A 13,935-nucleotide genomic window follows, 5' to 3' on the forward strand; every position below is an offset into this window, starting at 1 on the left:
GGGCACGCCAGGATCTACCAACTTCAAAGCTTTGTTTATGTTGCTTTCCTTTGATGCAAACCTCACATAATTGATTTGGAGGGTTGATCTCTGGTAGTCCTTTCACCATGCTCGTTTTTTATAACAGCTTCAAACCAGAAAATCCAAGATGTCCATATCTTAGATGCCACAGCCATGAATCATCTTTGATCGCGGTCTTCATGCACTTGACTTCTCCTGACTCGATATTAATTGTAAAGACACGATTTCGAGTCATATCAGCTTGGACTATCAATTCTCCTTCTTTGTTTTTGATGGCAAGCGAGCGATTCTTCATCTGCACTTCATATCATTTTTCCAGGAGTTGACCAAGACTGATGATATTGCTTTTCAAAGCAGGTACATAATAAACATTTGAAATGTATTTCTTTTCTCCATTTCTCTGAGTAATCATGACTTCACCTTTTCCTTTTATTTCTGCGTGTGAGACATCTCCGAACGTTACTCGCCCATGAACTGTTTCATCTAATTTCACAAACAGATCCCTTTGACCACATATATGGTTGCTGACACAATTATCAAGATACCAAATATTTTTCTTGAATTCCTCATTTCCTTTATAAGTGAGGAATACATGAGATTTTTCAATTTTTTCTTCTTGAGTTGCTGCTACGTTATTTCTTTCTTCTTGTTTAGGAGCAGATCTACACTCATAACTATAATGACCATACTTATTGCAATTATAACATTGTACCTGGAATTTACTTCCTTGTTGATATCTGCCCCTATCTCGGCCTCTGAATCCTCGTCTACGGCCTGATGTTTGATTGCTTTCACTTATTTGAACGATGTCATATGATCGACCACCACGTCCATGAGTTCCTCATCCTCCTCTGTATCTTCCACGATTTCCTCGACCTCGTATGTAGTTGCTGCTAGCTTCTCATTCGTTGACATTCATCTTGCTTTGTAGAGCTTGCTCCAAATTTTCAGAATCTTCATTTTGTTTTGTTTTCTGCTCGTGGGCTTGAAGTGAACCCACAAGCTCATCGATCGATATCTGAGATAAATCTTTCGATTCTTCGATTGCCACTACCACGTAATCGAATTTTCTTGTCAATGATCGCAAAATTTTTTCCATCACTCTAACATCGTCGAGTGATTCACCATTTCTTTTCATTTCATTTACGACTGCTTTCACACGGCTAATATAATCATCGATGGTTTCTTATTTTTCATTTTTAACATCTCAACTCAGCTCGGAGAGTTTGTAAGCGTACATTTTTTGCTTTTTCGGCACCTTGTAGAGATTTTTGCAAAATCTCTCAAGCTTGTTTTGTGGTCTTCGCATCAGAAATTTTTTCAAAGGTAGATTCGTCTACTCCTTGAAAAATAAAGAACAACGCTCTTTTATCTTTTTTTCCGGGATTCCTTCAATATCTTCTTTTCTTCATTGACCAGGGATGCTTCTGCTGCTGCATTTTCAGGCTCGGTATAACCATCCTTGATGATATCCCAACAATCTTGGAAGCCTAATAACACCTTCATTTGAATGTTCCAATTGCTGTAATTCATCTTTGTCAATCTCAGGATTTGTGGTTGAATCATGTTGGCCATCTTCTCCACCACGTTGAACTCGAACCAAGCTCTGAGGCCACTTGTTGGAAGCGTAGATGGGCTCACGATAATTTATAACACTCAAACTTTTTATTTATCCGAAACAAAATATGTTACAACGACACCCTCAATATTACAATACTGCAATACTAGCTGCGGCTAGTTTACAAACTCAACCTCACTATTTTAAGCTTTGCTAAGCTCTATCAATTCTCTCTATTTTTTTCTCATATATTTTTCCTCACTTGTTACTTACGCACTACACACTCGTATTTTTATTTCACTCACTTACTCTTTTTTCTCTTATGTTATATGCTTGCTTTGCTCACATATATATATATATGAAATAAACCGACATATTGAGAACTAGATTCTTCTCAATTTCTCTATTATTGCCACCTTATTGTTTGTCTTGTTTTGCTTCAAATTAAAAAATCTTGCCGACATACACTAGTGAGTTGAAACTTCTACAAAATTAAACCAAACCCAGATCAGTGTACAAATTCTTATTTAAGCCCCCACATAAGTATTGGTATTCTTTGTATTTGTTTTATTTACCTTAACTTTGTATATACTTGTTGGTTATATATATCGACAAGGATGGCCATGAATTTGATCTGAGTTTAATACTCTTTCACCGTCACTCAACTCGATTTGAGTTTAAGAAAGTACGATCAGACTTAAATTTTAGGATAAAAGCCTACATCCGATCCAACACAAAATTCTCATTTTTATTAGGTAAAATATGGATTTGATTGAACACAGGGAGAGAAAGAGAGGTATTATAACAATAATGCTTAAATATGTAAAGTTAAATTATACTATTATTCATGGGCACGTAAAATGTTTTTCACTCTAAACTCGAACTTAATTCCACTTTATTTAATCCTTTAAAAAACTCCCATTTAATCAGACTCGAACTTGAAGTAAGAAAACTGACCCTATCAAATTGATTCGAGTGGGAACCTTTCCAGTTTATATACATTCTTATATATTAGTTTTAAACGAGAATATTATTTACTTAAATAAATTTATTGATAAAATTGGAATTTTACATTTATTAAAATATTAATGAATATTGACAAATTGATTCGCATGCATCAAGTTATGCCATATTATTTAGCAATAATTTTTTAATGAAATAAATAATTAATAAAAAATTGAAATTTTAAAATAAATACGTAATTACTTAAACTAAAAGTGGATCCACCCCTACGACTAACCTTCCATAGTTTATACGTAACCTCAACCCACCATGGCCAAACCTAAACCTTCAGAAGCCACCGACTATGTATGCATATGTGTGCGTGCAGCTTATAATATAAAGTAAAGAGATTCTTAATTATAGATTGGTATTAATTATAATTAACTGATAGGGATGCAATCATTTTGATTCTCTAACACTAACACATCATGTGTGCATTATCATCAGCTTTCGTAATTTTTTGGACTACAATCTAACCCCTAATCGAATTTGTATTTTAATACAATGTGCCTTCGACTTGTATATTTATTAAGGGTTTGAATCCTGACGTTTATGAATAGAGTAAATTAAGTTGAGAGGGTCGTATATGCCTTTGCAGTATCCTATTTAACCTAAACCTTCAGAAGCCACCGACTACGTATGTATATGTGTGCGTGCAGCTTATACTATAAAGTAAAGAGATTCTTAATTATAGATTGGTATTAATTATAATTAACTGATAGGGATGCAATCATTTTGATTCTCTAACACTAACACATCATGTGTGCATTATCATCAGCTTTCGTAATTTTCTGGACTACAATCTAATCCCTAATCGAATTTGTGTTTTAATACAATGTGCCTTCGACTTGTATATTTATTAAGGGTTTGAATCCTGACGTTTATGAATAGAGTAAATTAAGTTGAGAGGGTCGTATATGCCTTTGCAGTATCCTATTTAAATTAATTGATTAATAAATTAAATACTAATAAATACTAATAATTATATCATACTTAAAATCTTTCGATTTATAGGTAAGGAGGAATCTAGAGGCAAAATTGTTGTATAAAAAAGAGTAATTTTTTAATACACTGTGTAAACTAAAATTTACACAATTATGAACCTTGAATTTTAAATGTAAACCTTAAAATATATAATCTTAAATCTTAAATCTTAAATAGAATACATAATATTAAAATAAATATATTTATATAAACTACACAACCTTTATGTTAGACAATTTTTCATAAAAAAGTAACATATTAACAAAGTTCTTTGAATCAACCACGGATCCCATATTTTTTTTATTCAAATTAGGATATACACCACTAAATAATGATTAATTTTTTATTATAAATATTTTTTCAAAAAATTAAATAGCTCGTTATAAAATATGACTTATTCTCATTCGTTCATCCATTTATTATATTTTATTTATCATCTTAACTCAATTAGTATTATTATTCTTGTAATATATAAATAGATGGGTATTTACACATGTTATATAATATTTCCTATTTATGAGAAAAAAAATTAAATAATATAAATATTGTAAAAGAAACAAATCAGGAATCAGGACAGCAGTTAGTCCACCTCTCTTGGGCCACTAATAATTGTAAATCTGCCAAATTGGTGGACCGATTAGACCAAAAAGATTGGTGGACTGTTATTGCATGTTTGGTTCTTTGCTTCTAGTAAGAGGCTCGGAACCAACAGAGGTCGCTCTGTTTTTTTAGCAGTGGACCCTTCGTATCAGAACTCGTAATTGATTCCGAGTTGATTGAGCTCTTGGCTGCTTTGGGTAAGCTTTCGAGTTTCCTTGTAACTTTGATAGCTCGATTTGTCGGTAAATTTTCAGGTTTCTGGTGAAATTAGTGAGATTGTTATGATTGGTAGTCTTCAATTTAATTTCTTCATGACTCTGCAGTGAGCTTAAGGAAACATTAGAGATTAAGGTAATTCTATCTTTGTCTTCTTTGATGATTCGAGCTTCGCTCAATACCTTAAACCGTAGCCTAGTAAAATCAGACAATTTCCATGGAAACTCCATGTCAAACTTACCCTTTTCTTCAGCCTCTTCTTCTTCACTTCAAACCATTGAAAACTCTCGGAGCAAAATGCTCATAAGTCCACTTTACAATCTTCTTCCTGAGACCCAAAATCCCAACAAAATAGTAGACCTCATCTCATCACTTTCTCAAACAAAACAATTCTCAGTTAACCCTTCTCAAAAATGACATAGAACCCCTCATTCCTCATTTGGGTTGTCATGAAATCACAAGGGTGTTATTGAGATTCCAGTCTGATTCTTTTTCAGCTTCAACTTTCTTCAACTGGGTTAAGAATGATTTGGGTATTAAACCTTCTTCACATAACTATTGTTACATTGTTCATATATTGGCTTGGTCTAAGAACTTCCCTTTGGCCATGGAATTGTTGTGTGAACTGATTGATTTTGTTAAGGATTGTTCAAGTTGTGAAGATGTTTTTGAAAGTTTGGTGCTTTGTAGCAAAGATTGTAACTTTGATCCTGTTGTTTTTGATATGCTTGTTAAGGGTTATGTGAGGAAGGGTATGGTTAAAGAAGGGATTAAGACCTGTAGGAAGGTGTTGGAAGTTGGCCATTTGCCCTCTGTGATTACTTGTAATTGTCTTTTGACTGGATTGTTGAGGTTGAATTTTATCGACCAGTGTTGGCTGGTGTATGAAGAGATGGGGAGAGTTGGGATTCACCCGAATACATATACTTTTAATATATTGATTAATGTTTTCTGCAAAGATGGAAATGCTGATAAGTTTAATGAGTTCTTGGAGAGGATGGAAGACGAAGGGTCTGATCCTGATCTGGTAACCTATAATACGCTGATTAGTAGCTATTGTAGAAAAGGGAGACTCAACGATGCATTCTATTTGTATCGGATTATGTATAGGAGAGGTGTGATGCCGGATTTAGTTTCGTACACCGTGTTGATGAGCGGTCTTTGTAAAGAAAGGAGCGTGAGAGATGCACATCAGTTATTCCATAATATGGTTCATCAAGGATTGGAACCAGACATTGTGTCTTATAATACTCTTATTTCTGGTTATTGCAAGGAGGGGAGGATGCAAGAATCAAAGTATTTGATGCATGAGATGATAGGGAACAAGATTTCCCCGGATAATTTTACTTCTCGAGTTATTGTGGAAGGATATGCAAAACAGGGAAGGTTGGTTTCAGCTTTGAATTTGATTGTAGAGCTAAGGAGATTCAGGGTTTCCGTCTCTTCAGATATTTATGACTTTTTGATGGTTTCTTTATGCCATGAGGATCGACCATTCGCCGCAAAGAGTCTCTTGGAAAGAATCCCTCAAGATGGTTATTTACCTAAACCAGATATCTATAACGAATTGATCCAGTCGTTCTGCAGATGCAACAGTGTGACTGATGCATTGCTCCTGAAAGCTGATATGGTGTGCAAGAGAATAAAAGTCGAACTGGATGCATATAAAGCTCTTATATGCTCATCATGTAGAATAGGTGAAGCTCCTGAAGCAGAATCCTTGATGGAAGAAATGCTCGAATCTGGTATCCTTCCCGATCCACAAATATGCAGGGCGCTAATACAATGCTATTGCAAGCAATCGGACATCGATAAAGCTGAGTCGCTATTGAGCTTCTTTGCCAGAGAATTCAAGATTTTAGATACTGAAAGCTACAATTTTCTTGTGAGATCATATACAGAGAGGGGCTATATGGTTAAGTTAATGGGGCTTCAGGATAGAATGATGAAACTAGGATTTGCACCTAATAGCTTGACATGTAAGTATGTAATTAATGGTCTATTGAGAGCAAAGAGATTGGATAATCACAAGTTGCTTGGCTCTCAACTGCAATAATCAGCCGGTGGCTTATAATTTTTGTATGTACGGTCATTTCATCTTGTAACTTTTTACCTTTTAAGAACATTTTAGGAGCTTGTGCATGGTTATATTTCTAATTTCCTAATTAAAAATGAGTACAAACTCCAAACTCAAATGCCAAACTGAAATGGGAATCAATTCCCTAACTTTTTTTTCAGTAAAATCACAATGGATTTTTCTTTTCTTTTTTAACTTTTAATCCTTTGTCCTAAAAATTAATCTCAAAACATGACACTATTTGCCACTCAAGTAGAACTGTTAAACCTTGTGGTGGCTACAACTTCAAACAAATTGAATGTTTTTACCTTACTGTACAAAAACCCAAAACATCCCCTTATCTTCAACATTCCTTGCTTTTAGGTGACACTTTCACGCTAGATATTGATGGACTATGCTCTGAAACTTCAGCCAAGCCCGTATGCTCAACAAAACTCTTAACATCGGAATCCGCAGATTCCCTATAGTCCGAAGCAACTTCCTGGGAGATGCTGCATGCAAAGTTTTCTTCTGTCTGGACATCATTGGCTTCTAAAGGCTCCTTTGGTGTGGAAGATGAGGTTTCTTTGCTATTAGGATCATTGCTCGAATTGCTAGATATTAGCCATGAAAACTGCAGATTGTTGCCTTGCCAGCATTTACCATTTACAAATGCCCTTTCTGCCGAGAGGCTTGTGCTGTAAGTTATATGAGCTGAGCAATTCTTCAATGTCTCAGATACCATACCATCATCTTCATTTTCCACATCCTCCAGCTCCACAGAGAAAAGGTCACCATATTGTGAGAAGTGCTCCTTCAAAACATCAACCTAATAATTGACAAACAGACTTCAGCTGCCTTTCATTGACAACAAAGGGCATACAAGCCAATCCAGTTTTATGCCAGTAAGTGAAGACCTCATCATTACAAATAACTAGACATCTAAGAAGTTATGCTGCTACGAAGCATTCATGCCTAAAACCTATATCCGACACATCCAAATATGGTATAGGAACATGTCCGCCTAGGATTCTCCAAATAATGAAAATCTTTGGAAAATTGAATGACACGTACTCCTGTGCTTTCATTTGAGCATAAACAACATAGCTAAGATGGCCTGTTGTTTGGGCAATGTACTTATTTCATCTTTCCACTTTCAAGATGTAATAGAAGATGAATTAAGGGAAAATCCATCATCGCAAAAGATGAAACCAAAACAATTTCTCAAACAAGGAAAAGGAGAGAGCAACTCACATGTGCAAGATCGGATGGCAATGGTGAAATAACTCTAAAAGCAGTAGGCCTGTTATCCAATTTGTATTTATTCACCGGGAATGGATGTGCTACTGGTGCCGACTGAGAAGACCACTGCTTTGATTTAGGACTGTGGTACAGAACATTCTCCGTTGACAGGTCCTTATCTGTCATGTCCATAGTGCATGATGTTGCAGCAGAAGCGCCAGGTCCAAAGAATATTGGAGTTGAAGGTTTGGCAGGATCAGCCGCAATGCCCACCTTTTGCCTCTTGGCAGCTTGTTCAGTATTGCCTTTGACCCCACTAGACTGCAAAAAGGTTGAAATAGACAAACGTTAAACCTACCTTAACATGGGATATTATCACACATTTATTATATTTTTAAAAACCTGGTGCTTTGGTTCATCATTCTTTTTGAACTTGTATCAGCATGTATATGCAGTCAAACTATTGGAAAATAAGATGCATGCATGTTTGACAACGCACAATAGTGAAGTTTTTTCCATCACTTAGCTACAGCATTCTAATCAGTTTCAAAACTACTATGAGAACATGCAATTTCTGAACCTGATTTCTATACATAACGATTCTTAGAGGCATAAAATTACTCAAAGACTGGATATTTAAGAATATTGTATATAAAAGTAAACCAAGTTCCCATTACTTGTTTCTCAAGTTTGTCCAACTGGCGTCGAAAGTCATTCCGCTTCTGTTCCAGCATTTCCTGCTTCTTGCGTAGTTTCTCTTTCATCCGCTCCAAAGTCTCTAACTTTTTCTGCAGTGGGGGTGGAACCATGGGACCATTCATACTGAGAGGCTTGGGGGAATTCATAGAAGGCACATCAACACCATGGCTAATGTTGCTCTTCTGAGGAACAGGTTGAACATTATCTTTTCCTCTACTTGCAGCAGGCTGAGCTGGAATAGCAGAAGCTATTAGACCACGAGAAGTTACTGATGTACCACTGCCACTGTTTATACAACCATCAGGAATGTTATCTCGATTGGCCCACCACAGCTTAATAAATCGGTTACCCATTACAGCATCAGGTGCCTTCAGAGCAGCTTCCGCCTCCTCCCTCCTTGAAAACTGTACGAAGGCCCGTTCACTATTTAATGGAATATAAATGTCAATAACCTCTCCAAACTTACAAAAATGAGAAAGAAGAGCCCCTCTTTTGTTGCTTTTCTGGGGAATCCCATTGACAAACAGTGTACGTTGTGCCTTTTGAGTTGGTTTTCTGCTATTACGCAAACTATCAGTCTGTGACTTCAATGATGAATCCATAATTTTGGAGCCATCATTCTCACTGCTGATCCACTTCACCTGACTAGAAGTACCTTGAGAGCTAGGATATGCTTGTTGTTCTTCCTTGATTTCATTCTCAAGACAATCCAAGGATGAGAGATCAATTTTATGTTTGGTATCTAATCTTGTTCTTAAGATACCAGTTCTACCCATTACAGCATCATGTAACCTTCCATGATGACAATCAGAGATATCATCATTTTGCAACGATTCTGTTTCATCAATCTTGGGTGAATGTAGTCCTGAGAGTGCAGTCGATGTTTCCAGACCATTGTTATTCCATAACGGTTGATCAGGATCATACAAATCAGCACCACTTACAATGGTAGAACCAGCACTATTCATACCTATGGCTTCCTCAGCCATTCCAAGTTCGCAATTTTTTCTATGTACATCGTTGCTATTCATTGAAGCTGTTGGAGGAAAACCTGAAAGTAGTGCTCCACGTCCAGCAGGTGTTGGCAACAATTTTGCAGTTGGAACTGCAGCAGGAAGGTTGAACTGTGACAGAGTCTGCAAACCAGAAAAGAAACCACTGTTAACTAGAATACATGGCAAATGGTAACTGTTTCAAGGTGATGAAAATGAATCAAAGCCAGTGATGGACTTCCCTACCAATGCAATTTGGATTTCAGACTAGTGCATACATTATGTATGAGATTATAAGTTAGATGACACTATAAATTGGAAAAGAAACCACTTCACCAGTCAACATAGAATGTCGAGTAAATACCACTGATGAAAGAAAAAGTATAATTGCAGAGATCTCTACAATCGTGGTATGTTTAGACAATGCTTAAAGCAGAGAATTGATCTATAAGCATGAAGTTTCTTGATTTGTGTTAAGTAACCCCACCGTACTATTCTGGAGGCTTCCCTTCAAGAAGATAATTTAAGACCAACAGCATGGAGGCTAACTTAGCAGAAAGCAACACCCTATAGTCAAGGGATTATTTTATATCTTTTAATAGTCGGGAGACTCAATAAAGTAATTTCATATATTCAAGGAATTATTTGTGTACTTTATCCTAAAATTAATTATTATTAATAGTAAAAGAAGTATCCATCTACCTTTTGTCTATTAATTTTCTCCATCTACCTTTTGTCCATTAATTTTCATTGTTTTACACCAATAAAACTTGAATACTGTCATAGAAGGATGTTTCTTAACAATTTTTTATCTTCGGTAAAAATATATTAAGCACTTAAAAAAAATTACTAAAAGAGATAAGCACTTACAAAATCTATGTGGTATGCTTGTTATTTTTGTTGGTTAAGAAATGGTTGGCAAATAAATAGAAGATCGGGAAAATAGAAGGAAAGCAAAGGATGACAGCAAATACAGCTGCTAGGTGTTATGCAAAAGTTTTAGAAAGTAACATGACAGTCATTTGCAGAATTAGAATATTTAGACTAAAGCATAACAACAAAGCACAAGGTTAAAGCCCTGCTTCCGGTGGTAGTGCAGCATTTAATGCAGGTATATTGCCAACAAAAGCAATTAAAAGGTGTTAAAAAGGATATGTAACAATCAAAAACATTTTTAAGACATTTTCATCCTATACTTTTTGTTAGTAACCAGAGAAGATAAACAGGATGAACATGGCAACCTCCTGGGCTGGCCCTCGGTAAAATTATATTGCCAGAATTCTTTTAGAAATTTTGTAAAGCCTTACTGTATAAGTGATCACATTTCAAAGTCAAGACATACATTAACAAAATTCATACCTGAACATCTTCAACAACGATACGATTGACCCCATGCTCCATTGGGCACATATCTCCTCTTAGACAAAATCCGCGCTCCTCAAAGTCTCTACAACGTTGGAGAGGAATGCCCCTATTGAATGAAGGATTCTTAGGTGGCCTGAGAGCCCCTTGTAAAACAAGAGGATGGAGTGTATCGAGGCTACTATTAGGTATTGCCGGCATAAGCCCAAAGGCACTCCATGATGGGGTTTGTGCACTTGAAACATTTGGAAATCCCCTTCTTGCGAAGAGACTTGGAGCAAAAGAACCCAGCTGAACCATTTGAGAAGCCCTATCAACCAAGTTGAATCTAGGATCATGTTGATTCCACAAAGAGTTATTCCTTCCTCTTCCCTTACCAGGACCAGAATCTCCACTGAATGTTTGGTTTGACCTAATTCTCTGGTTCAGATCCAAATTTCCTTGGGTAATTGACGCAAATCCAGGGTGTCTTTTATCAAACTTAGATGTCAAGTCATTTTCTGGAGGCAAACCATTACATGTTTTCCAGGCTTCACCACCTTGAGATTCACTTTCTCTGACAGGATGCCCGTTTTCAAAGGGTTTCTTGTGCTTTCTGTATGGTCTTGTAAATAGTGGATCCATAGGATCTCCCTCTAATGATTGAGGGTGTCGGTCCCACCTGCGATGCTTATGGTTGCGATCATCCTCATCACTGACCTCTTTCTCCTCTGGATCAATTATGCGATCAGGAGAACTACCACCAAGATTAGGTGATGAAGCTTTCAGTTCCATTTGGATCAACAAACCTGTGTTCTTTTACAGCATGCAAAGCTCTAAACTCTAACCAGAAGCAGCAGCCAAACAGCTTGAGAAGCAATTTGAAGAAAAACCTAAGAATAGAAAAACAATTAAGGTAGGTAAATAACAACATAAAGCAGTGTTTTTTAGCCTGAAAATAAAAAATATTAAAGAAAGCAATTTAAGCAAAATGCAAATTAAATTTGTAGATGTTAAGGACATTTACATGAATGAATCAATATCATCACAGACAACTGAATATAATCTATTACAACAATTAGAAAATTAGAACTGTATCATAGCAAGAGATTATGCAGTAACACTTAAGAGCTCCTGCAAGTAACCAAACAAGCGTTGCACCAAATAATGGTTCAGCAAGCAGGCATATCTATATGTTATAGAAGTTAAATCGATAAACAAGTAAACTCCTTCAACTTATCAATTTGTTGCTTAGATTGACTAGTGTTTGTTCTTAAGCTGATTAATCTGCTTTTAACACAAATTTTGATGCACTTATTATAAAAATCGCATGTCCAAATGAAACTCATAAACCACAGACCGAGAAACAATAAATCAATTTGGGTAACAAGACCAATGAGATAGACTCCAGAAGCTGATTGCAATTCCAATGCCTTCTAATGAGGTTCCTGATATTGCAATAACTCCATTTTCTAGCCCAAGTATCAATTAAGGAATATTGTGTTCAATGCCATAGGCCCATATCTGATATCAGTTTTCAATTTCAAATCCATCGACCAAAGTTTTGGAACAAAAATAAGAATGGATACAAAGCTGTATCACCATAGTTTGACACTATATCCGAGATCTAACCGCACTTTTTAGTCTCCACCAAAAGCATACCATACTAACTTTGGAGATCAATCTTCTTGTAATATTTGCTACAAAATATGGCTCATGCAAAGTATAATCTCCAAGATGACCTTATGCTAACTAAAACCAAGTCATTCAAATGGCTAAACTTATGCTAATATAAGCACCAAAGAACAATAATGATTAAACCAAATAACTTTAGGAAAAAAAACACTATCTCAAGATATGTCGTTTTCACACTCCTTAAAGAAGACCTTTATGCTAAATAAAACATAGTCACTCAAACACCTAAAACTGATACTAACACGAATAACAAAGAACAATTGAATAAACCGATTGCCTTTTAACAAAAACACTATTCTAAGATTGATGTGGTGTTCATGCTCCTTAAACTCATACCAGAACTAGAGTAAAAGAAAATTGTTACAATTTGTCAATAACTTCTATTTCACTCAAAATATTTCAAAGTTATTAAACTAGGAAACGAACTAACCATACTGAAACCTCGAAAGAACTTAAGCAAACAATATAAGGCTTATCGAACTTGAGCACGTAATGGTAAGATATAATTTCAATAAGCCACACTCCAGTAAAAAAATCAATCCTAGATAATATCAGTCAGCTCCAACTTAAAAATCATTGCCCAAAAACAAAAATTAAAGTAAAACCAGTTCGGCAAAACGTATTCAGCAATCAGTTACTGCATCAAAGTATTATTTAGTTGCAACAGATTCGTTATAACTATTTTCTTTGCTCCTTGAGCCTGGATACTAATGTCCTAAGGAAAATAAACTCAATAACAAAATCAAACTGCGAAAACCGACGAACAATTCAGCATAAAATTAAGTCGATAATCAAGAACATACATGTTGAGGCAAAAATTAATCCAAAAACTACTAAACAAATTCAATTTGAGCTCCTAAACATATGGATTATCACATTTAAAATTAATAAATGAACTCGAAATTCAAATAATTACGAAAAGAAAAAGAAAAACGAATAATCTAGTTTTCGCATAAATAATTAAGGATCAAAAGAAATTACAGAATATTCTAGAATCACAGAAGGAGGATGTCTTCGGAGCAATCTCTTGATTCAAAATTGAATCCAAGCGCCGAAGCGGCAATGAGAGAAGGGGGGCGACGCCGGGTATTGCCGGAAGAAGAAGAAAAGGAATAGAATGGAGAGAAAGGAAGGCCGAGGAGGGCAGTATTGTAATAAATTTATAATCGAGGGGTAGAGGGTTTATGAGAGTATTTTTGGAAGATTTGACGAAGGTGCGGGTGAAGAAGGTAGAAACGACGGAATTAGATATGAGAATATATAAAACTTTCTTTTGAGGACGAAATTAACAATGGATATTTATAATGGGTTCCTTTTTTTTTAATATTTAACAAACTAACTATAAAACTTTTTGCTTTTGTCTTATTCGTGTAATGGCTAGGCGAATTAAATTAAAAATTCATGTATTCGTTAGAGTTCTATAAATTTTGATATCTATGTATTTTGAGATATTTGTAATTTTGAAAGGTGTGAGGTGAAAAAATGGAATAAACGATGAAAACAATAAAGCAATAGTTACATTGGCTCCC

The 13,935-nt window shown here is 35.5% G+C and overlaps 1 protein-coding gene and 1 pseudogene across 1 annotated transcript; one reads left to right on the top strand and one right to left on the bottom strand.

Annotated features, from left to right (window-relative positions):
- Nucleotides 1-4,341: 4,341 nt before the first annotated feature.
- On the top strand, nucleotides 4,342-6,482 carry LOC120140775 (annotated as a pseudogene).
- Nucleotides 6,483-6,613: 131 nt separating this feature from the next.
- Nucleotides 6,614-13,615, bottom strand: LOC120140776 (zinc finger CCCH domain-containing protein 41-like). The gene is made up of 5 exons (XM_039155756.1): nucleotides 13,388-13,615; nucleotides 10,730-11,604; nucleotides 8,357-9,514; nucleotides 7,692-8,000; nucleotides 6,614-7,266 (listed from the first exon to the last, which is right to left on the bottom strand). Exons 2-5 carry the CDS (start codon nucleotides 11,504-11,506, stop codon nucleotides 6,802-6,804), a joined length of 2,709 nt encoding a protein of 902 aa, XP_039011687.1. The 5' UTR covers nucleotides 11,507-11,604; nucleotides 13,388-13,615; the 3' UTR covers nucleotides 6,614-6,801.
- Nucleotides 13,616-13,935: the final 320 nt, after the last annotated feature.

This window comes from Hibiscus syriacus, unplaced genomic scaffold (assembly GCF_006381635.1).
Source record: "Hibiscus syriacus cultivar Baekdansim isolate YM2019G1 unplaced genomic scaffold, ASM638163v2 tig00110788_pilon, whole genome shotgun sequence".
Classification (NCBI taxonomy): domain Eukaryota; kingdom Viridiplantae; phylum Streptophyta; class Magnoliopsida; order Malvales; family Malvaceae; genus Hibiscus; species Hibiscus syriacus.

Coding starts and splice junctions, on each gene's coding strand:
- LOC120140776 (XM_039155756.1), bottom strand. CDS start 11,506: ATGGAACTGAAAGCTTCATCACCTAATCTTGGTGGTAGTTCTCCTGAT. Junction 8,001..8,356: donor TGGACAAACTTGAGAAACAA/GTAATGGGAACT, acceptor ACCTTTTTGCAG/TCTAGTGGGGTCAAAGGCAA. Junction 7,267..7,691: donor TGCCATCCGATCTTGCACAT/GTGAGTTGCTCT, acceptor GTCAATTATTAG/GTTGATGTTTTGAAGGAGCA.